The sequence below is a fragment of the Bombus huntii genome, chromosome 9, assembly GCF_024542735.1.
Source record: "Bombus huntii isolate Logan2020A chromosome 9, iyBomHunt1.1, whole genome shotgun sequence".
Lineage (NCBI taxonomy): Eukaryota > Metazoa > Arthropoda > Insecta > Hymenoptera > Apidae > Bombus > Bombus huntii.
The window spans coordinates 4332722-4357242 of record NC_066246.1 but is presented as its reverse complement, the minus strand read 5'-3'; the positions used below and the strand labels follow the sequence as shown (position 1 = coordinate 4357242).

The 24521-nt window shown below is 33.9% G+C and overlaps 2 protein-coding genes across 6 annotated transcripts; one reads left to right on the top strand and one right to left on the bottom strand.

Annotated features, from left to right (window-relative positions):
* Nucleotides 1-98: 98 nt before the first annotated feature.
* On the bottom strand, nt 99-20378 carry LOC126869554 (dynein heavy chain, cytoplasmic). Of its 5 annotated transcripts, none has more exons than XM_050626241.1 (23): nt 19908-20378; nt 18801-19318; nt 17196-18290; nt 16987-17122; nt 16553-16926; nt 16274-16309; nt 14884-14955; nt 11461-14811; nt 10986-11380; nt 10594-10904; nt 10417-10505; nt 10186-10215; nt 8899-10045; nt 8333-8828; nt 7630-8245; nt 6765-7559; nt 6498-6699; nt 6145-6340; nt 4957-5074; nt 4498-4869; nt 1656-4418; nt 1173-1370; nt 99-1106 (listed from the first exon to the last, which is right to left on the bottom strand). In XM_050626241.1, the coding sequence occupies exons 1-23, from the start codon at nt 20149-20151 to the stop codon at nt 672-674; spliced, it is 13989 nt and encodes a 4662-aa protein (XP_050482198.1). In that variant the 5' UTR covers nt 20152-20378; the 3' UTR covers nt 99-671. The 5 variants fall into 5 exon arrangements, with proteins under 5 accessions (XP_050482198.1, XP_050482196.1, XP_050482199.1 ...); XM_050626239.1 differs by lacking the exon at nt 6145-6340 and adding an exon at nt 5484-5682 and having other exon boundaries at nt 19908-20375; XM_050626242.1 differs by lacking the exons at nt 6145-6340; nt 10186-10215 and adding an exon at nt 5484-5682 and having other exon boundaries at nt 19908-20375.
* Nucleotides 20379-20524: 146 nt separating this feature from the next.
* On the top strand, nt 20525-24472 carry LOC126869573 (dynamin-1-like protein). The gene is made up of 7 exons (XM_050626336.1): nt 20525-21020; nt 21168-21732; nt 21847-22094; nt 22194-22910; nt 23199-23520; nt 23601-23812; nt 23902-24472. The coding sequence occupies exons 1-7, from the start codon at nt 20919-20921 to the stop codon at nt 23956-23958; spliced, it is 2223 nt and encodes a 740-aa protein (XP_050482293.1). The 5' UTR covers nt 20525-20918; the 3' UTR covers nt 23959-24472.
* Nucleotides 24473-24521: the final 49 nt, after the last annotated feature.

Genomic DNA, 24521 nt, shown 5'->3' with positions numbered 1-24521 from the left:
CATAATTGCAGAAATAGATATTAATATAATTGATCAAAGCAACAAAGTACAAAGCATTTTAACGATACTCATTTTACTTTTTTAATAACTCTTGTAAATCGTACATTAAGTTTTTTATTAGATACCATTCAAATAATATAGATTCTACAATACATTCGTACTTACACTTAAGCAAACACAATGTAACTTTGTTACAGAAAGCGGTCTTTGAGTTTTAAACGTATACAAAACTAAATAAACTATATATATTACAATCTCGTTATTACATCAATTCTAAAACGGATGTCTTACATCTTTCTCAATTATGTTAATTATCAAGAAAATGATTCATTTTAATGCACGTTTACAAAATATTGTGCTAAGAATCGTTTTGAAGCGATAAATAATAGTCTTTGCTATGTATTCAATTAGTATATTAGAAGAAACGGGCAAACTTTTTTACTGATGACTGTGACATTGACAGAATACTATACTAGCTAATTGGATCTCGTAATATTTAATACTTTATAAATAATTAAAGATGAACAGATTAATAAACATCTCGAGCAAACGGTACAATATATGTGGAGGTTCTTTACTACTTCATTTCTGAAATGTTCATTTGCCCATTCCTTTATGACTTTATCGTTATATTATTTGTTAAATATCGTAGTTTGCTAATTTTATAAGTATTAATTCAAAGCAGTAGATGTAAGAACAGCGACTCCCCTCTCATAAAAACTGTGAGGATCTTGACTAGGAGCAATGTTTAAATCAACGGTAAATAATAATTCAGTACGTGTGCTGTTAAGATAAACCGGTAAAGACAATTTGCCCTTTCGTACATCATCGGTGGTAGATCGTATCCACCTCAACATGGTAACTGGTAAATCGGTCATTATAGTTGAAGTCAAATACAACTGATTATCTTTACATTGCGCTCCTTGCAATTTAAGACCGGTTACAGCAAACGAACAATCGTCCGTTGCAATATTATCACTGTCTCCTATAGTTACGTCGAGTTGCAGTTCTTCCAGTGACCAACTGTTTGCTTGCGCTATGCACTGTCTCGTTGCTGTAATATATGCTTCGGGATTCAATAATCCACCAAGCCAAACAGGGAAACTCTAAAAGAAATATGGTTATAGGAAATGTGAATAATTAACTACGTAAATAAGTTTAATTAAACAAACCTTAATTTCTTTAGCTCCGCCTTGAGATACTAATCGTGAAACTTCTTGCAATTGTGATACTCTATGACTAAAGTCTGTTATCCATTGTATTACTGTGCATCCTCTTGGTACCGTGTATCGTCTCCAACCACCTGGTAGAATGCCTTTCACTAATTCTGACAACATAGTTCTGTGATAATTGGTTTGCTTCTTTTTACCCTATAAAGAAAACACAACATTTATATTTAGTAGATCATACTAAAAGTTCTCAATTTTTTAACTGTTTACTTTAGAAGAATATATTTCATGGAAATTTAATGTTCATTTTCAAATGAAAGCTATCATGTTTAATGTGCTTCTCAAATCAAATGATATCAAATGTTGCTGTATGATCCTCAATGATAATATACGTATATTGGATGTAATACTTATTAAAAATAAAGTATTGAGTGTCAAGAGATCGCTCTTTCCTAACAACAATATCAATGTAAATTAAAAAAATACCTGACAGATTAAAACAACGTCTTCTAAATCATGGATCACATCTTGCAGCAATTTAGCACCGCTATTAACCTCTCTCTCAAAATACCTGTAGAGAGGATCCTTTATATTTTCTACAGTTCTTTTCAGTGTCGGTAAATTTTTTGGAAGTAATTGTAACCATGTTGATGCTGAATTGTGTAACGTTCTCATCCATGATGGTCGGCCATCAGCTTCCGCTTCTCTAGGTGTATCTAACGATTCTTCGTTAGAATACGCTAATTCATCTTCGTCTTCTAATTGTTGCATTTTTAATAATTTAGATACCAAGTCTGTGCCTCTGGTCGTGAGCAGTACTTTTTCCGCATTATTTGGTAACCCAAGCCACGAGGGCGTTTGCCTATCAGATAATGATTCAATCCATTTAAGGAAATGATCACGCCTGGTACCATCTGGCATAGTAATATGTCGTTGACCTCCTTGCAAGCCGTCAATGTTAGCAACGAGCGCAAAATCGGCTTCAAAGGATCGCGGAGTGAAAAGTTTCCGAAGGAACGATGCAAGAAGACGTTGGTCAAAATCGTTATCAATTTTACCACCGTATATGCATTGAGATAGCAGTGTCACTAGAGCGTCCCAAGGTACTTTCTCCGGTGGTAAGTTAGTTCTGCCCATAGCAGTAGCCTCTATCCATGTATCCAGAGTGTCACAAGCTACTCGTAGGTCGCTCTCATTGAATTCGTAATGTTTAGCCCATCCTAACGGGGCATAACGAAGACGTTCTTGAACGATAGCATGGAACCATGCTAGTAAGAAATAAAGACGGGCTCTTTCGTTAGGTACTTTCATCATTCTTGATGCTGGTACCGTACTGAAAGTTCGTAATAGATTTGCTCTAATTCCAGGAGGTGGTTCGAAGACAAATATTCTGCCAGCTCTAAGTAAATTAACTGGTACTTTTGGATTGATCTCCATGGTTAAGAATAATCTAAAACTGGCATGTGGTTGTAAACTGTGCAATTTCTTTTCAAGTTGTACTAACCACTGTGGTGCTAAATGAACATTTTTCAATAATACCCATCTACCAGCTTTAACAGCCATGTTTATCGCTCTATCTGCTTGATTAAATCCTTCTGCAGATCCAATTGCGATACTAGCTATTTGTTTGCCTGATTCAGCTGCCAAATCATCCACTCGGCCAGAGGCATCGAAACCTGGTACTGAACAAAGCAACGCAGGTACATTAGCTTTCAATTCATTCTCAACTACAGAAGCAAAATCAAGTTCTACTTCTGCAGCTGCCATGAATGATTCTCCCAGAGCGGAAGTTACTACTAAAGACGCAGCAGCTATCACACGATCTGGTCGGAATGCTTGAATTATCAATAATTGATGCATAGCTGTTCCAGTTGGCGTCAATGGCTTTTCTTCGTCCCAAAGCTTCGGCACACACGTCTCAGGCGTTGGTGATTGTAACCACGTATTGAATTCTCCATTTTCTTGAATTTTCTCGCGCAATTTTTTAAAAGCTGGTAGTCTAAGACTCAAGCGCATCATAGCTTCTTGTTGTTCTGAACTTAAATTAGGCATTATAGGATCTCGTATATTTAATACACCTTCTTTTCCACGTAAGAAAAATGTAAATTCACTATCGTAAGTGGATTCTGTGGCAATACCTTTCAGATGAATTCTACATAATAACAATGCAAATGTTAATCTATCCGTATGCAACATTCCGCGAGCAACGCGTTCGTAACAAGCAGAAAATAAATCGCTTGTAATAACCGATAGTCTTTGTGTATAATCTGATATATTACACAATCTTGGATTTTGAGATAAAACAGATGTGAAGACATCTAAGAACATTTTCAAAGAATACTGGTATAAGAAGTGCACTTGATTCAAACTGTCCATCGTGAAATACATATTTGAACAAGCTTGAGACAAAGGCATGTACTGTTGAGAAACTGTTTCAATTTCTGCTATTACTTTATCTGTCTCTTCGACTTTTTTACTAATATCAGCCGCTTCCTGTTTCAAAGTTTCAAGGGTAGTTATCACAGAATCATCATCAAGGATTTTTCCTTTAGCATCGTTCAATGCTTGCAATAAAGATTTCTCAAGCTGCCTCAGCCGCAAATGGAATTCACCTTGTAATTTTAATAAATCAGATCTCTTCTCATCAATGTCCGGACGTTCGGCTTTCAAAACTTGATTTAAGCACTGACTTTGCAACGAACTTCTAGTAACGGTGAAGTTTACAAAGGTAACACGAGAACAAATGTCAGGTGGAAATTCTACAGTTGGGTCTCTCGTTGATAAAAAGATTACGAAAGATGGTGAAAGATCGATATCTTGATCCCCAAGGGTGATTAATACACGCCCACCTGTTCTTCTTAATTCTCTATTTAGAACAGGATTTAGTATAGGATCATAATTTTCGACATCCTGTACTAACAAAGGATTACCAAAGCGTAATGCACTCTCTAAATTCTTTCTAAACGAGTCATCCAAGAAACTTGTTTTCGTAATCTTTCGATCTTTAAATTCGTTCATTATAAATTCTGTTGCTTGTCCAGATGGATCGATAATTAATGGATATCTATTGAATCGCTTTAACATAATAGCATTTTCAGTACACAGATCATCCGTTGGTAAAGCATTAGCTTGCCACCTTAAACGTTCATCAGGATTTGAGAGGTATTCTGTTCTCGCTATATCCGGTCGGAACTGTAGGTTTGCATGTTGTAAATGTTGACACCAAGTACTGAACAAATTTTGTCGGTACTAAAATATATCAAGGGTTATATATGTCAATATTCTATATAGAAAAACATATACGATAACTTAATAGTTAAATACTTACATGTTGATCAAAATATCCAGCATATGCTAGGAAAGCAGATGACAAGAGTACATCTCCAATAATTGTAGACATTTGACTCTTAAATGTTTCGCTAGTTGCTTCCCAACGTTCTCTTTCAATCACTAACGATTTTAATAAAGCGATAGAACGATCTACTTTAGCTTGTACGCTTTCTAAGTCGGCTTTAATAGCTTGCGCCTGAGAAATAAGCTGAGCATATTCTTCCTTATACGACGCTATGCTTTGTTCCAACTGAGCAATCAAATTTTTTACTTCTTCACCCTTCTGCTTATTTGTTTCAGCCTGTCGTTCTAACGAATGAAGTTCATCTCTTAAAGGTTCTACTCGTTTCAACATGTCTGCATATTCGATCTAAAATTTTTAAATCATATGTTTTTAATAATGATTTCTTTTTTTAGAAACGAAATCTATATCGAATATCTCCTTTTAAATATTCACCTGTGCAGTAGCCCATTTAACGAGAGGTCCGCAAGCCATACTGGCTCGGTTAACTTTTTCAAAATTATAGTCAGGATTACTTAAATAACGACTCTTCATTTTCTCTCTTACTTCATCCCTAAATAAATGTATAAAAAAATTCTTTAAATTTCTTAATTCAATAATTTGATAACGATTTTTAACAATTTCAAGTTTAGTATACTATATTATACACATAATTTTGGTTAGTAACAAAGTTGCTAATTATCGTTCACATGCTCTAAGTATCAATTGTGCTTTGTGATTTGTCCAACATTTGTTTAGATTTGAGATCAGCAAGCACAAAGATTAGTTGTAGATACATACAACAAATATTAGTATTACACATTTCAGACATTCTTATATTATTCATCATCTTCTTCTTATTATAAACTTCTATTTGATGAATCTTTTAGAAAATATTTGTATCAACGAACCGTGTTCGCTGATCCCTACATCAAAGAATTATACCATTTGTAAAGGTAAACAAACAATGAAAGCATGCTTACGTAATATCCTCAGTACTGAAATTAGAGACAATAGTATTGATAAAATTGTCCCTCATGATGACAGCGCGGATAGATTTCCAATCACTGGCATTTTCACCGAGCAATAAGCAGATAGACTCCAGTGCAACCTTCACGATCGCCGGCGGATTCGCCATGGACCGAACTTCGACTAAATGTTGTTTCTTTATCGATTTCACCGCTATACGAAAAACGAAACGATTTTATATAGTACAAAGAAAATAAAGTGCAGGCATGTGCAATTAGAACAGTTATGACGATGTTACGTGAAGAAAGCTCCGCAGCAGACTGCACATCGTTTTAAATCACCTATAGACAGTTAGAGATAAAAAACACGATACATTTTATTTACAGTAACACAGTATTTACGTATCATGTCACGTCCTTATAATTGTTGCTAGAAAATATTTAAAAATTCATATATTGAAAATTAAAGTAAAATAATCTGTCTAGAAGTAATTAATTTAGAAGTTTCTTTCTACTTATAAGAACGTATGCTATACGTAGGTGAGTATATTGTATTCAGCCAAAAGTCATAACATATACATATACATATGTCAAGCGGTTATAGAATTATATGTATTTGCCTCGGTAAATGCCCACGCGAGATTGAACATTCAGCAGATCCAGAATCATTTCTTACGTGATGTTTTCTGTGTTGAAGTTGACGATGGTCGGTATAAAACTATCCTTCATAATAATAGCACGAATCTGTTTCCAATCGGTAGCATTTTCCTCAAGTAACAAGCATATAGATTCTAAAGCTACCTTTACGATGTTTGGAGGATTTGCCATTGATCGAATTTCGACAAGATACTGCCGTTTAATCCCCTTGACAGCTACACTCATTGCAAACGTTTGAACACAATGCGCGTCACATGTTTCAGGTATTCAAAATAAAATACGGATGAACATCGATTACAGTTATGTGTCAGAAGTATAACAACCGTTTGTACTCATTGCGCCGATTAAAACTAGAGTATAAATAATACATACCGTTTTGTGCATCAATAACAGCTGGTTCAACTTGTGCTAAGTCGGCCATGACATCATCTCGTTTTTGGTCAATAGCAACAGTTTGTATTGCTAATTGTTGTTGAATTTCTTGACTTTGCACCTTCTTCTTTTCTGCTTCTTGCTGATCCTTAACCATTTGTCGTAATTTTGCATTTGCAGCTTCATTTTTTGCATGCAATTCCTATATACAAGATATACGTGAGAAAAAGCTGTAAAAGATATTTTTTTTTCATTTCATTATCTTACCTGAGATTTTATAGCTAAACTTTTTTGCATTTCTTCTACTTGTTCTACTGTTTCTGCTATTTTGCTTAAACCAACGTTTAAATGCAATTGTTGCTCCTCTAAATCACTTCTCTTCTCTTGATACAACTTTACGAAATGATGTATAAAGTCTAAGTAATGACGAGGTGTAATAGCCATTGTCCTACCACTTCGTTTCGCGAGCCTAGCATTAGCTTTATGTAATGTTTGGTGCACATAAACGCAAGCATTTATTACAGCATCTCTATGAGAAGGCTGTGATGGTATTAAAGAACAAACTGAAGGGAAGAAATCTGGATACTTCCACATAGGTCTTTCCAAATCTACACGACTGGTAAACTCTTTGCCAACTTGGAAAAGTGCATTATCTGACCAATCACCAAACCAATTTAACACGCATCTATTGAACAATGCAGGTGATGTCGCAGCTCTATCTTTAAGACCATCGGTACTGGGGTTCATCGTAAATACTACATGTAAATTCTTCATAACTTGACCAGTAAACCATTTATACAATTCTTCGTTAGAATCTAACATGAGACCTTCGCGTTGTGCTCCCTCCTTACATTGAGTCATAAGTGTCGTATACTCATCACCTTCGAATAAACCAGGTACTTCTCCGTTTGCAAGCAACGTATTCATACGTTCAAGAAAGCCAGAATCTAAAACGTTCGATTCATCAAGAATAAATGCTATTTTCTCATCTTTACAACCAGATCGTCTTAACACTTGACGCAGATCTTCGTCAAAATCTTCTCCGGTATATTTATTATGAACCTTTGATATAAAATATCAATACGTTAAATAAATTGTAAATGAATAATTCTAACAGTTTATAGATAAATACCTTTATTTGAAAAATGGATAAACCATTCATCCAAGCAACGAACCTAGACAGAGTTGTCTTACCAGCACCAGAGACACCAATAAGTAATAAGTGTCCCTGAGGCTGACGGAAAATTCTGTCGATTCGTAAAACATGTTCAAGAACTTCGTCAAAAAGTACCAAAGGAACATCTAATTCCTCTTCATAAAATACTTTCAATCTTGCTCTAACATAGTCTCGTAATTCTTGTCTATTAACTGGGACATAATCTTTAGATAACCAATTACTATATAATATAGGCCTGGCTAATGCTTTCTCCTTATCGACACCCATAAAATGTTTCATGGCGACAGTATCTATGTTTTTGTTGGTCCAAGCTCTTTCGGAATCTTCTACTAATCTATCTTGGAATAAACGAAGAGCCTCGTGTGCCCATAAGCGTACTAGACCTTCAACCGATAAATTATCGAGGGGCCTAATAGCTTCACAGATTCCGCGTACCCAACGTGTCATTTCACGCGGAGAGTAAACGTAATGTGGTTGCATGTCTTGTGTAAATCTTTCTTGTGAAGCTAGATAAAACTCTACCATTGCATTCGTTAAAGGTTCTGCGTAACCTCGTAAAGAGGGTGTTAACCTGTAATAATAAATTGTAGAGTGAAAGAGCTATTCATTACTTCATTCCAGCAATTTTAAGATGATCATTCGTTATCGTTATTATTACCTAAGCATAGCCCGTGTAAATGTACCATAAATTTGTTTTAAAGATGTTTCTCCCGGGTAATCGACGTATATAACTGGAACATGTCGTAAGAACCTATGACTAAGCGGCTTTCTACCTGGATCTGTTGGAGGATTACACGCTCCGACAAATTGGATCCGTTCCAAAGTAACCCATGCTTGATCACTAGTTCGATAGAAACCCCTATGTTCTACCAACTGTCTGAGGAAGGAGATTACGCGTTGTGTTCCATAATTATCCATATCGGGTAAATTAATTTCATCGCAAAATAGAACCAGCCATTTGCCCAATTGTACTGGTGAAAGTACAACACCATTAGGTGTTTTGCGATATTCGCAATAATGATCAAAAGTTTTTAACAATAATTCAGGCGTAGTAGCGGAAGAAAAGTTTAATCCAACAACTTCCATGTCAGGCAAAGCTCGTAAAGCAGAGAAGAGCGTCATGGTTTTACCAGAGCCAGGTGGTCCACAAAGCACTATAAAAATTATATACTCTATCATTATATGCTTCTAATTTTATAATAATTTTTATAAGTATAATATTACCTATTGGTTTATGTTCTGCCAACCATGTGTAAAGTAGACTCTCGTGCCTTACCGTATCTAAAGTAGGTACAACAATATCTGGGCTAGCAACTTTATGTGTTTCCACTTCAATCTGCGGAACTTTATTACTCCAAGGTAACCATTCACCATGAATGCTTACTTCAAAATCAATAATAGGAATGTTACTTTGAGTTGGTAGAGGTACAGTGGTAATAGATCTAACAAAATCTCCCAAATCAGATCTAACTTTTAGTTTCGCGTCACCTGCGAAACTCCACAGCAAGGCATATACCAAGCACTTCGGCATATAACGTTCTAGTTGTTCGCTTGGCAACGGAAAATCTGTATGTGAATGATTATACTGTAAAACATTGCGCACAGCTTGATTTAGCATAGAGAATAAAGAGCTTAATGCTCGCAGACGTGTAAAATCCATTATATGTTCTTGTTTCATGGCATACTCTAAACATCTCACTACTAATCCATCTGGAGCAAAATAACTTTGTAAAATGCTAGCAACTTCTCTTTGTACTGATAATGCAGGAGACATAGTATCGTCTTTTTCTGTTGCCTTTTTACTAAGATTATCTTCTTCTCCATCTTCGAGAGGAATGTTTCTTAAACGCAGCATGTAATTTTCAAATATCATCTCTGTAGAAAGTACGTCTTCAGAGAACCAAACCATGCCGCAACGAGAAACAGTAGCCAACGTGGCATACTTTAGATCTTGCACTTCAAACATAACTCTCACATTTGGAGGTAAACTTAAACGTTCACCGTTTGGTAGCGTAAGTAGTTTATTATCGTCGAGTACAGAATTCAGGTTTTCAACCCATTCTGGATCAACATCACCATCAAATATGATCCACTGTCGTTTATTGATTTCCCCTCTTACATTGTCTATAATTTTTCTAAGAATATGTGTGAAGAGGCCATCTGTCCATTCACGTGTATTTGGATCTAGTACACCATATAATGTTTCCTTGCTAATAGCTTTAGGATCGATTACATGTGCGACACCTTCTATTCCTTCGAATCTTTCTAAGGCTTTTAACAGTACTTTCCACGCCGTCGTTTTCCCAGAACCACTTGGACCAACCATCATTAAACCATGATTTAAGTTACAAATTTGATAAAGTTGCAGTACCTAAATAAAAAGATTTATAAAAGTAGTAATTATCAAAATAAGAAAAAGATTATAATCATGCGAATTTGTGAAGGATGTTATCTATGGAGTTGAAAAATGTTGACCATGCAATGCTATCCATGATTTAATTTTCGTCTCACCTTTTCTACCCAGGTCTCACCGACCATTTCCTAGGGAATGCATATGATAAAAAAAAATTCAAAAATTAGGAAGATATTATCTATCTTACATAACATGTTCTCAGAAGAAACAGTAGTTTTAACATTTTATGTATGCTATTTCTTTTTATTCTTTTTTTATGACAATGATAAGACTGAATATAATGAGAAGATGATTATTTATTGCTCTCTATATTATGATATGTATATTACCTTTTCCTGCCAAGCTCCTCCTTGTTCGTCACCTTCACCACATACTAAATACTCTTCCATGCATACCTTTCTAATCTGATCTTTCAATCCTATGAATACATATTTTATTTGTAGTACATAAAGGAAAATTAGCATATGTATAAGATATCAAAATGTGACTTTAAATGTAGTAATTACCTTTCATTTCAGCACGTGTGTAATTTACATTCGGAAATACATCGTTAAGTAAACTAAATAGTAATGGAATATCTTCAGCGACTAATTTTGGTACCATTGTTTCACAAACAGATTGAATAAGAATTTCTTGCTCTGGCAAATTTTCAGCGATCGAAGCCTCATCAATATTAGTTTCGCCACGATTCTGCATGCCTTCTTTAATTTTTTGAATTCGATCGCGTTTAACATTTCCAGCGGAAATAAGTACAGATTTAAGTGCCCGAAGACCAAAATCATAATGAGATTGATTGGAAAGTTGTTCATCACATAATCTAGTAACAATATCATAAGTTTAGTAAGAAAAAGAAGAAAGGTATATATACTTGAATGATATACCAGAATAAAAATCTCACTTAAAGAATGGTACGATCTTGCATGCTAGCTTTTCAGCAGATCTAAATCCTTGACTGAAAAGCATAACTTCAGCAATTAATTGCCTATCTGGAGTAGTCATAGCTAGTGATCTAAAGAGCTTCTTTAAATTATCAGGAAGATTTGATCGTCCAGCATAGCCTGGATTCATTGTAATAAAGATTGCCATATCTGTGGATACTTTAACTTGTTTCCCAACTAATTCTACACAGAGTGTTCCTTCTTTCTTCCCTTCCATCTGACTTTTTAATGCTTCCTGAATGGTTTGCACTTGCTGAGAGACAGCTGAAAGCATACGCTCTTCGAGACGATTAAATTCGTCGAAACAACCCCATGCTCCAACTTGACAAAGACCGACAAAGATACGACCCATAGCCTAAGAAATGCAATAAAACATTATTAAAATAACTTCTTAAAAGCTGTAGAACCATTGCTTTGATAATATTCTTTATTTACCTGAAAGTCGAATGTTTCATCGCAATTAAACACCAGTACAAATCTTCCGAGCTGGTGACCGAGAGCTTTAACCGACTCAGTTTTTCCTGTCCCAGCTGGTCCAAATGGAGAACCTCCAAGACGAGCTTCTAAAGCCTGTGTCATTGTTAAATAACATCTGTCTGTCAAAGGTGTCTGTACTAATCTATCTTGTACTCCTAAATATTCGAAACCATAATAAAATTTCGCATTTGCCATATGTATCGTAAGTTGCTGTAAAACTTCAGTTTGCCTCGGATCAAAGTAGAATCTCATTTCACATAACCATTCAAATGCTTTGGGATTGGAAACTTTATTTGCAATTAATCTCCTTGTTACTGTGCGTTTATGTACAAATTCGTTAATTAAATGCTCTAACTTTTTCCGTCTTAACGCAGGTTGTTCTTGGAGAACAGAGTCTGCTAAGACATTTAATGTACCTTCAACTTGTAGTAACACTCTTTCTAAGGAATTCTTACTTGGATCGCTTTGCGACTCATGCAACGCGGCTTCAACATCTTCTGACCATAAAATCTGAGCTGCTAAAACTATAATCTGAGCCTGATAATTATCACACCATGTCATAAACGCTTGAGGGTTAATATTTCCATCTTTGAATTGTTTAATATCTTGTACTGCTCTTGCAAGACTCGATGCTAATGTAACTCTCATTTCTTTTTCTACAAGTGTCAACCATTCATTGATTTTTGGATGATCAATTGTAGATACAGGATTTTGGAAAAGTACTTCCTCTCCTTCGCGGGAAGCGATACCAGTAATAATAGTGTTATCTTCATTCAAGAGAATAGCTGCTACACCAGCAAACATCTTTTTGAAATGTTTTTGTAATCTAGCAATGTTTTTGCTATTACCAATAATTTCCAATAAATCCTCATCGCCCACAAAATAAAATCGCGGGAATGACGTTCGTTCTCTTTCAAGATATTCTCCTAAAGCTTTCTGTATTTTGCCTAGTAGATCAGCTAAACGTTCAAGTGCTCTTTGTACACCAGGAATGTTTAGAACATCCATTACCATGGGAGATTTAGATACCTTTTTCATTAAACCAAGGAACTCAGAACTAATGCTTTGGAAGCGTGATGTCTCAACAGGCAATAATGTTTTAATGTCAGCACTTCCTGAGAAAATTCCTTCCAGATAAACCCAACGTCGCTGAACATCTATCCATACATCAAATAATGCATTGATTCTATTCAATTTTTCTTCCCATGTTAATGCTTCTTCTTCAAATACTTTGTAATAAGGTGAAAGTTTCATAGCAGCCACAGAATTGATGTGTTCCTTAACTTTATTAAAAAGATCATCCCAACCACGAATTAATCTACATTTATTTTGATAATTGATTAAATCCAATTCATAAGTTTGCCAGGATTCTCGAACTTGTTTTAAGAATTCTTCTAGCGCCATTTCACCTTGAGCGACAAGAATGATATCTTTTACTATTCCTTCATTTTTTTGTAAGTTTACATCCCAAACTTGACCAAGAGTAAGTTCACTTAGTACCCAGTTTACTCGAAGTTGCTTTGTTAATTGTTTCCAATGTCTTTCTTTTAAGGCATCAGATTTTAATTCGAAAATTAACATGTTAACTTTGGTGTAACTTTGCAACATTTTTTTAACATATTCATATGAAGAATACTGTCTTAATCTAGCTGGTAGCTCTTTCAGTTGTGCCATCATTCCATCTAACTGTTGACGTAATTTTCTTGGTTGAACAGATAACCATGGCTTCTCTCGCGTATCATCGATTTGTGCCCATATTTTCGACAATTCAGACCAAACGCCTCTTAAATCTTGAAGCTCTTCAAATACTACTTGCATTCTATCTTCGCTAGTTGATACTGCTCCTGGTTCTTGCAATTCTAAAGCTTCTTTAGCCTTTGCTACGTTATCTCGTTCTTCTTTTAATCTAGCAAATTTGCTTTCAAACAATTGTAACTGTTGCAAAGCTTCATCTGGTCGTAAATGGCCCTCGACTGGTTTTCCTCTTTCCCAATCACTGAGGAAATCAGTAGTCCTTATTTCAACCGCTTTATCTTCCGCTACTATTTTCATCTGTAACGACGCAACTTGTGTCTGTATACTTGTGTCTTTTCTCTTGATTATTTCATTGAATGCACCCCATTCGCCTTCTATGTTGTCTACGTGCAACCATGAAGAAGGAAATTGGAACCTTTGACGTTCCAATATTCTTTGACCCTCGCGATATATATCGACTTGTTTCTCCCAGACTTTCATCTTACGTTTCAATGATTGAACATAAGTTATGAATCCCACAGCATCAGAAGTACTAGCAGCTTCAATGGATTGTTGTTCTAAATCGCTTCTAGATTTTGATACTTGTGCGTGGAAGCTTGCCATTTCATTGCCGAGAAGAGTGCCGAATTTTCCTAATGTTTCTTTGTGCCATGAGTCATATTTCAAAGATACTTTACTTTGTACTTTTGCAAAGTCAATAATAACAGGTCCAAATTCTCGTCTGGTATCTGATGTATCAAACGTAGCTCTGGTCTTTTTAATATCATTCAAACATTTCATCCATAAATTTATATTTTCTCCTAACTTTCCATATAAATTGTCTGGTTGTAAGTCCCAAAGTGCTTGATAACGTAACCATTGATCTACATAATCGGCAATATCTTTCATTTTAGATTCAACCGCTTCATAAGCTGCTTCCAAAGGTTGTTTCCCATTGGGTAACTTCGTAAGTAAATTTCTGTAAGTACCTGATTCAGGTTTATCTAAACCCACTTGATACCTCGAACTTTGAAGTCGAATTTGAGAAGTAACAATAGCTTGCCATGCAAATAATTGTTGCATTATTTGGAATCTTGCATCTTCAATGCTTGGATACAAGTACATTGTTTGATTTGTTATTCGAACTTCGTGTATCTGATTTTGAATTTTTGGATCGCCACCAGGTTTATGAGTGGGCTGAGAAGGTGCATCAGTATCCATACTTAAATCTACTTCTTTCTTTTGACCAGTAAGTGCATCAGTCCATGCTTTTATTCCCGCCTCTAACCTAGCTGCTAAATTCTTCTCTACTTCCTCATCAAGTCTAGATACCCAAATAGTTAGATTTGAATAATTTTTTAAAGATAATTCATCTACAGCTTTTTGAATTTTGGAAAGTATATCAGCAAATGTATTTGCTGAATATGGACATGTTTCGAGAGATCGGACATCAACATCTAATTGCTCTTCAACTACCACAAGATCTTCCACTTTTTCTTGGAATGAAACAACGGCATCGGAAAGACGTTGTACATATTGATCTAATTTATAACTTTCCCAAATTAGAGCAATTCCCTAAATTCAAAAATAAAAATGATTGTACTTAATAGTAAAATTTTACAATGTAATAACATAAATAAGACTTACTTCGGAAATAAGGGATAATACATCGTTACGCATTCCAGCAACCAAGGGAATTATACTGGCTTTATCTTCGATCTAGGAAAAAAAATGAATTATGAAATACAATTTTAAAAACTTATATTGTAAATCATATCAATACAATTTTACGACATAAATTACCATTTACCATTCAATAATGTACAGACAAGAAGGCAAAACAAAAACAAAAGTTTTACATGTTCATAGCTTATGCTAAAAAATTATATGGCAATTTTCATTTCCGATTAACATGTTACAAAAACTGAGAAATATAAGATATTACTATATCAATTACAGGCAATTAAACTTTTTGAATATGCGGCCACTTAAAGTCTGCAAATTAATTATGATTACATAATGCAAATTTCAAGTACCACTTAGTAACACTTAGTAACACTTAGCCAACTGAATAGGAAGATCTCCCCTCTGTAAAGTACATCACGACGTGATCGAACGGGAGATCTCCCTTTTGACTTTTGCAACGAGTTTTCTTTTCGTCTTCTTTTTTTTTTTTTTTTTTTTTGATACCAGTTATTGTTTACCTGGAATTGTTCCCAATTAATTGCGCTACTTTTTCTGCTTTTATAAAGTACAGTATATAATAAAATACATCAATTTGGTGGTGTTAAAATTAATTAGAAAGTTACACTATCCGTTATGACTAAATGAAGTTATAATCGAACAATACCAATGTAAAAAAGATATTAAAATGCATTATGAATTTTTAATTTCACGTTCAAGTTGTGTTATTTATCTTTAATCATCTTTAATGTTTCTAATTTTACCTATATTGTTTTATACTTTTAATATATACTTTTAATTTGATGTTTTGTATAAACAATATGTGAAATCGTTAAATGAAATCATTACCGCAAAATATAAGAGACCGCTTAAGTAATTTTTAGACTTCTTTGTTTTTTAAGTAGTGAATATTAATCCTCGATACTTAGAAAAATGCGCGATGGACAACGTATAAGTTGGCTTGTCCGAGCACAGTGAGAAACGTATAGTTCGCTATGGCGCGCGCGGTTGGCTAAGTGCTAAGAACATGGAACAGAAACAAAGGTTTCTTCACAATGGGTTTGAAAGTTTTTGTAAAATGTTCGAAAGCCAACAAAATCAGAAACATTACGAAGAATAAAAAAATTAATATTGTAATCGAAAATGAGAAAGCTTTAATTTTATGGGGTTCCCGCACATCCTATGATTCACCTACTCATACTTTTTTCACTAGTTTCTTCCATTTGTCACGTTACTAAAATAAAATCATATCATCTTGCAGTACACATTTTTCTACAAGAACTAAGCAGGCATACAATATAATTCGCAGATATAGGCAAAATGCATAATTCCTGAAAGCATCATATATGACTACCTTCAGTGCGGGGCAGTGGGGACTCCGATTGGTAAGCTAAAAATGTTGGACACTCAAGGAATTAAAAATATCAATATTACTAATATATAATTTTATCCTGGTTCTATTCCCTATCATTGTCTATCCTTTCATTTGTATTTTTAAAGTTTTATATTGTTCATATTATTAAAATAATAATTGCAATACAATTACGTTGCAATATTTCAATAAAATTTCTTTAAAATCATATATGAATTATAGCACTATAATTATAAATAATAAAATGAAACGAAGTATTACCTTTTCAAGTGTTCTTTCGTAGGTTCTGATACTCTCAATCAAGCTGATGGCAAAGGGATATAACTGATTAGCCTGATGTGCTCTATTCACAATTGGTAAAGGTACACGAAAGCCGAGATTCCTTAAATTTCTAACTTCCTTCGATAATGTAATAATCTCAGGAAGAAAATTCACTTTTAATTTTAATACATTGCCACGTCCGGTTCGTGATCGTACATTTTCTATTGTAAAAATCCTTCCAGTAACACCAAGATTTCTTTGTTGCACTTTACGTGCCCAATCATCAAAAATTTCCTGGGTTGACAGTTTCATGCGAAAACTATCCCCATCAGCTTTCAATTTTTGACCTTCGATATGAGTTTCCCATCCTTTTCCTATGAAAGAAACATAAGTGAAAATCTAATGCGACTATATAAAATAATTTTAATATTTACCTAAGACATCTTCAACCCGTTTTAAATACATTGTAAGCTGATAATCTATTTGTTTAACCCAGATAATTGAGCCAGCAACAGGTGGTAAATCTCTAACCATACTCATTCTACAACATTTGCTTTGTGCATACTGAACCTAGATTGACAATGTAGCTATTAGTACAAATTAATAATCACAATTAAAAGATTTGAGTGCCATATTTTTATACCTTAAACTTTTCATGTAATGCTTCAATATCATCCTTTACCCTCTGTATCAGTTGCGTTTGATATTCTCTAATGGCGCCTCGAATATGCGGTCTTACGAAAAGTGCATTAAAACGTGAAAAAATTCTAAACATTTCATTTGCATTTTTCGCAGTACCTAATTGATCTCGAAGATGTGCAGTAATTCTTGCTTCAACTCTCTCAATACGTTCTTCGTATCTACGGACAGCAGCTTTCCATGATTCAACACCTTCCTTAGTAATATCAAGACAATCAATTTCTTTTACATTTTCGTATGCTAAATTTACTTCGCTAATGGCGTTTGCGTCTGCTGCATCCAAAGCGAATTCAACTTTTACATTATCATTATCTGGATTCTCCATTGAAGCATTATTATTATTCTGACGAACGGTAGGTCTAAGTACACGAACAATTACTGTTCGGAGTTGTTCGTGTTGCCGACGGAAATTTCGCATTTGCTCCATTCTAGTTTGTAATTTTTTATGTGCTGGTAATACTCTCCATACCATTTTCATATGTTCATCGCGTTTTTTCTTAACAATATCTCTTAATAAACCAGTTAATTTTTCATATTCATCATCCCATGTATTAAACACTTCAAAACATTGTTCCATAACTTTTTCAAACTCATCAAATGGAATGTGCATTAATCTTCTTGTACCTAACACTTTAAGAAGCTGCTGTCCCAGATCTCTAGAAATAGCTTCTATCAACCTCAATACTCTTTGAACAGGATATTTAGTACTTCTAATTTTGCGTAAGTGCATAAATATTTGTTGAACGCTAGTTCTTATTCTTTCAAGCTCTGTAGCTGATAATAAATCATTTATTGGAAAATCTTTCATTAATGGATTGTAGTCATTGACAGTAGCCAAAGCTTGTTGTAGGCCAGTATCTATATCAAAACTAACTGTTGCATGAAATCGCTTTCCATGTTTAAGTATATCAAGTGTCAAAGTGATTTCTATACTCTCTCGTTTCTCCTGTATTCTGTGCAATGCTCTTTCCAAATTTAACCAGAAAGAAATTTCTTGCAGAGCAGTACCTGATTCTGGGTCACGATTTAATTTAGTGACCTATGAAAAAACAAAAAGATAAAGTATATATACATATATATGTTGGGTTTACATTAGAATTAGAGTTAGGGGTGTGAAACGAATCTTCGTTCGGATTACACGTTGTCGTTATGCAATAGAGAAGACATTGATTAGTGCAAATACGATTATTATAGAATTGGACAAGTAACCGTGGTAATTAGATACTCGAGAAACTAATGACAATGATCTTAGGTTCAATAACGAATCCGCGGTCAACGGGATGATAGATGAACATGCTTACAATATCTAAGTCGGACTCTTTGTTAAAACGTGGAATATCCACCGAGCGTACAGACACTAAGTAACTCGCTAATACGACTTCACGAGAGAGAATGACTTTCCGTCGCGATGATACTGCGGAGGAAAACTATGATGGGGTGTGTCTAAGGACACGAGATCATCGGATTCGTCGAGGATAGCCTTCGTTCAGAAGGCGAGGGAAATTGGCATATATATAATTGACATATATATAATTCATAAGACCTTTACCTTCTGAATTTCTTTAATCCATCTATTAACACCATTTTGTAATTGATTTAGAAATGTTGAATCTTCAACTTTGTCACCAAAATCAGCAACTTTGGGCTTACGATTTTCTTCTGCACATTGTTTAATTACTTGTGCCACAAGTGGATGAATTTGCAATGAAATTTCAGGAATATCTATGTTCTGTTGTAGATGCAATAAACCCATTTCAAGTTCTGCTATTTTCTTTTCAACAGATGGTGCCATTTTATCACCATCTCTGTCTGCACGGCCTGTTTCTTTTACATAACTTTTAAAATATGGTGCCATAGTTTTGCTTATTGCATGCAATGTTTCATATGGTGGTCCATCTGAGAATGTAACTAAACGCAGCTGTGAATGGATAGATTTATCAGCTTCAATCACAGCTGCACGTTTTGTTAAAACTAAGGAGGCCATTTTAGGACTAGTAAAATATATCTCATTTGAGATATAAAAGATAGTACTTTCTTTTTCTTCATCTCCTTCATTGTTATCTTCCTCTGAAAAGTAATAAATTAGTTGTGGCACATTTATAAAAAGAAAAGGGAGAATTTAATTGAATGGAAAGTCAATTTCCATTCTCAAAAAATAATGTAATCTAAAATAATAAGGGACCACACATTTCTTATTTTCACAAAGCATTATGTTACTTCATGACAGTAGATATATGATATATAATTGTAGTTACAATAGGTTGCACATGATGATTTAACTTCGTATTTTTTCTTTTTAACTCATTATAATTTAAATTATTTTAATCTTATATTAAATATGAAAATAAAAACATAATTAGTGTAAAAAATATGTACCGGTATATATTTATGACATCTGGTATATACGAAATATTAACGAAAAAGAACATATCAATCCTATTACGTGTATTGATTATATTAACGTATGAGTCACGTTTACGAGAAATTTAAATGCATCAAACGACAAACTCCGCACTAATATTCAGGATACGTTTCCTGTCGCGGATTGATGTACCGTTGTATCGAAATACTGCAATGGAGGATATCATAAGAGGACAGAGTGCAAAATTCTCAACAGTAAATTAATTAATTATTTATTGTAAATCAATCCACGTACCTTTACTGGAACTTCTTTGTATGTAAAGCGCCCACACTTGAGAATCGCTTACGAATTTTCTTACACATTCTTGATTGCTCTTATCTTCTAGAGCAGAACTGAATGCGGGTGGTACCACATCTTCATCGGGTAGAAGGACCGTTACGACTTTCTTTAAATAATTAGCGAATGCTGAATATGATACAACTATAACAATTTGAGACTCCGGGGACGGTTCCCCGGTGCCGTCCAAGGAGTCACCCATCTTTCGTTAATCAATATCGCAAAATTTAAAAAATCTTGAGCGGGTGATCAGTCGATCCCCGCTCTAGGATGAACTGTCACACGAGTGATGACGAATATAGGAGGCATAGACTACGGCACGGAACTACCTATACGAACTGCAACGATTCCAACGATTCTCTAGTAATAACGCCATTTTCTCACTCCCTATTTTATCCAGCATTTTGGCCAGTTTTCATATTATTTCTACCAGCTGCTACCAACTTTTACCAAATCGTAATTACACAGTTTTGCATTATCTTTATGTCTCTTTTACTTATTATATTTCTGGTTTAAAGTAAGTTTATACTCTTACTTAATGATTTTCAGATATGTACAGTTATTATAAAAGGATAACAATTTTTCTACAAAAATTATTTGCATATTTGTAAATTACTTAGAAACGATTCTTTATGTATAAGATTTATACATAAAGTACGTTTGTATATGTAGCGTTAAATATCATAGGATGCGTACGCGTGTGGACTATTTGAGGCAGAGAATGGGTGGTTGGAAACAGGAGGTGTAGAATTGTTGTGGTGATTTTGGCGAAAGTATTTGCATAGTAAAAATTAATATAGTGAACATTAACACTTGCAAATAATTGTATTTCCCTTAAAAATACTTTAAATACTATTGTTGACGCATGTAATTACGTATAGTAAAAGAGCATTTTGCACCGGCTCGTAACGCATAACTGTCTTCAGTCAAGCAAGAATCGATTTACCTTGCGATTATTCTATAACTATAATGGAAGCTTTAATACCTGTAATAAATAAATTACAAGATGTATTTAATACCGTTGGCGCTGACGCTATACAGTTGCCTCAAATTGTTGTACTTGGAACACAGGTCAGTTAATTTTTAAATGGCAAAAAAATAATTGGTAACTACAACCTTAATTTGAATATTTTTTCTTTTTGAATGTAAAAACATACACTTTCTAAATTATAAATAATGTCGAAATTCTTCATTAAATATAACATTTTATCTGTTTAGAGTTCAGGAAAGTCATCTGTAATTGAAAGTTTGGTTGGTCGGTCTTTCTTACCACGAGGTACTGGTATAGTTACTAGGCGTCCTTTAATATTGCAACTTGTTTATGCACCTAAAGATGAGCGTGAACACAGAAGTGCAGAGAATGGAACATTAAACTTAGATGAATGGGGCACATTTTTACACACAAAAAATAAAGTCTATACAGATTTTAATGAAATCCGTATGGAAATAGAATCTGAAACAGAACGTATGGCTGGATCTAACAAAGGAATTTGTCCAGAACCAATTAATTTGAAGATATATTCAACATCAGTTGTTAACTTGACCCTCATAGATCTCCCTGGTATCACAAAGGTACCAGTTGGAGACCAACCAGAGGATATTGAGGGTCAAATACGACAACTTGTATTAAAATATATATGTAATCCTAATTCTATTATATTGGCTGTTGTTACTGCCAATACTGATATGGCTACAAGTGAAAGTCTAAAGCTTAGCAAAGATGTAGATCCAGATGGAAGGCGTACATTAGCTGTTGTTACTAAATTGGATCTGATGGATGCTGGTAGCCTATTATTATTATTAAGATCTTTATTATTATAATACTTATGTGCTGTTACTTAGAATTTTTAATTTATTATAATAATTTGTAAAATCATCATACTATATATCATTCTAGGAACTGATGCTATAGATATATTATGTGGTAGAGTCATTCCTGTAAAATTGGGAATAATTGGAGTAGTTAATCGTTCTCAACAGGATATAATGAATAACAAAAGTATCCAAGATGCATTAAAGGATGAAGCTGCATTTCTGCAACGTAAATATCCTACTTTGGCAAATAGAAATGGAACTCCTTATTTAGCTAAAACATTAAACCGCTTACTCATGCACCATATCCGGGACTGTCTCCCAGAATTAAAGGTAATAATATGGATTTTGATTGCTAATAATTTACAGTACATAGCTAGAAAAAATTAAAAGTAAACATAATCTGGTAGAACTTATATTTTTCAAAAACAGACAAGAGTAAATGTAATGGTTTCACAATTTCAAACCCTTCTTAATTCATACGGTGAAGATGTTAGTGATAAAAGTCAAACTTTACTTCAAATTATTACTAAATTTGCAAGCAGTTACTGTTCTACAATTGAAGGAACAGCTAGAAACATAGAAACAACGGAATTATGCGGTGGCGCTCGAATTTGTTATATATTTCACGAAACATTTGGGAAAACACTAGATTCTATACACCCGCTGGCAGGTCTTACAAAAATGGATATTTTGACGGCGATTCGAAATGCAACTGGTCCACGACCAGCGCTATTTGTACCAGAGGTTTCTTTTGAATTATTAGTTAAGCGACAAATTCGAAGACTCGAGGAACCCTCATTACGATGTGTAGAACTTGTACACGAAGAAATGCAAAGAATTATTCAACATTGTGGTACCGAAGTACAACAAGAGATGTTGCGCTTTCCAAAATTGCACGAGCGTATCGTTGATGTTGTAACGCATTTACTACGTCGACGTCTTCCACCTACTAATCAAATGGTTGAAAATTTAGTTGCTATAGAATTAGCATATATTAATACCAAGCATCCAGATTTTCATAAGGATGCAGCTCTTGTGTCATCTTTATTAAAAAATTCTAATGTGGATCATGTAAAACATAACAGGAAAGTTCCTTCTACTACAAGTACCACAACAAATACTCAAGTAATAGTTTCAAATGAAACAGTAAGTAATTATTGATAACATTCACAATTGTGTTAGAATATTTCAAATGTAGTAATCATTAAACTTATCTAATAGTCATAAAAAATGTATAATCAGTGTATTTACCATCATTCATTGTTATAATATTTTCAAAAATATTTTTTTAATATTTAATAATTTCTCAAACGTATTTTTATAAAGATGTGATTAATACATAATTTTATTTTATTTCGTTATTAAAACATTAATATTCTCTGATCAATGTATTTTGTGTGTTGTGTAACTAAATGCATATAACGTTCCTAACAGAATGTAAAGTCAATCAATAATCAAGATGAAGTAGCATCTTTTCCTGAGCAGAGCAAGGATCAACAAGGACATCAAATGGTATTAAGTAACTGGTTGTTAAACAATCTTATGCCTCAAGGAAGAACTGATTCGACTAGTTCGATTGATGGTTCTCCAGTAAGAAATCGTGAGAACAGTACTTCTCCTCACCAAAATTCAAACCTAGTAATTGAGATGCAGAAAGCATCTCCACAACAGAAACCAGTAAATCTATTGCCGGAAGTACCAGTACAAACATCTCGTAAACTGAGCGAGCGAGAACAACGAGACTGTGATGTAATTGGTAAGGATAGAAATGTAGTACACTTTTCTAGAAAATAATGTTTTATATTGTTTCTATTTATATACACCTTTTCTTTACAGAAAGATTAATAAAATCATACTTTTATATTGTACGAAAATCTATACAAGATAGTGTACCAAAAGCTGTCATGCATTTCCTAGTCAACTATGTAAAAGATAATTTACAAAGCGAACTCGTAACACATTTATATAAATCAGATCACGCAGATGTTCTTTTAAATGAAAGTGAACATGTTGCTGTTAGACGCAAAGAAGCAGCAGATATGCTAAAGGTATGCAGACAGAAATAATAATAATTTTGTTCTTGATATAAATCTAAATTGTTAATCTGTTTGTACATTTTTCTCTTTCTTTGTTACAGGCACTAACACAAGCTGGTCACATTATTAGTGAAATCCGCGAAACGCACATGTGGTAACTTATTTTATATATTATTCACATGATTAATTTATAGTACAATATAGACAATTTGATGGTTTAATAGATAAATTGACAGATACGATCACATGTACGTCTAAACACTGTATATAATTTGTATTTTTCGTTCAGGTAGTATTTACAATTACAACAATAATTTTTAGGATTTTAATGTACATTTTCTTTTAGTTTTATTTTAGAGATATAAGAAATAAAATATACAGTCACATGTGCATTTATAGTAAATATCGATATTAAATGATCAAGATATTGCCACTTACAACAATGGTGCTCATACCACAGTTTTGAAAGCCTTACCAAAGTTATGCGAATGTCTAATTTACATTAAAACATCAATCATTCTATAACTACGAAATGTAAGGGCAAATGTAAACGATTATGAATGCTGAGCAGTTTATTATATTTTGTAACATTTTGCATCACATGAAAAAATTGAAAAATGAATAGTAATCTATGCAAAAGGTATATAATATAAAAAATCTTGTTTTTTTTAATACTTGTGATACAGATACTAAGTCATGTGTACGATTGCGTGTTCATGTA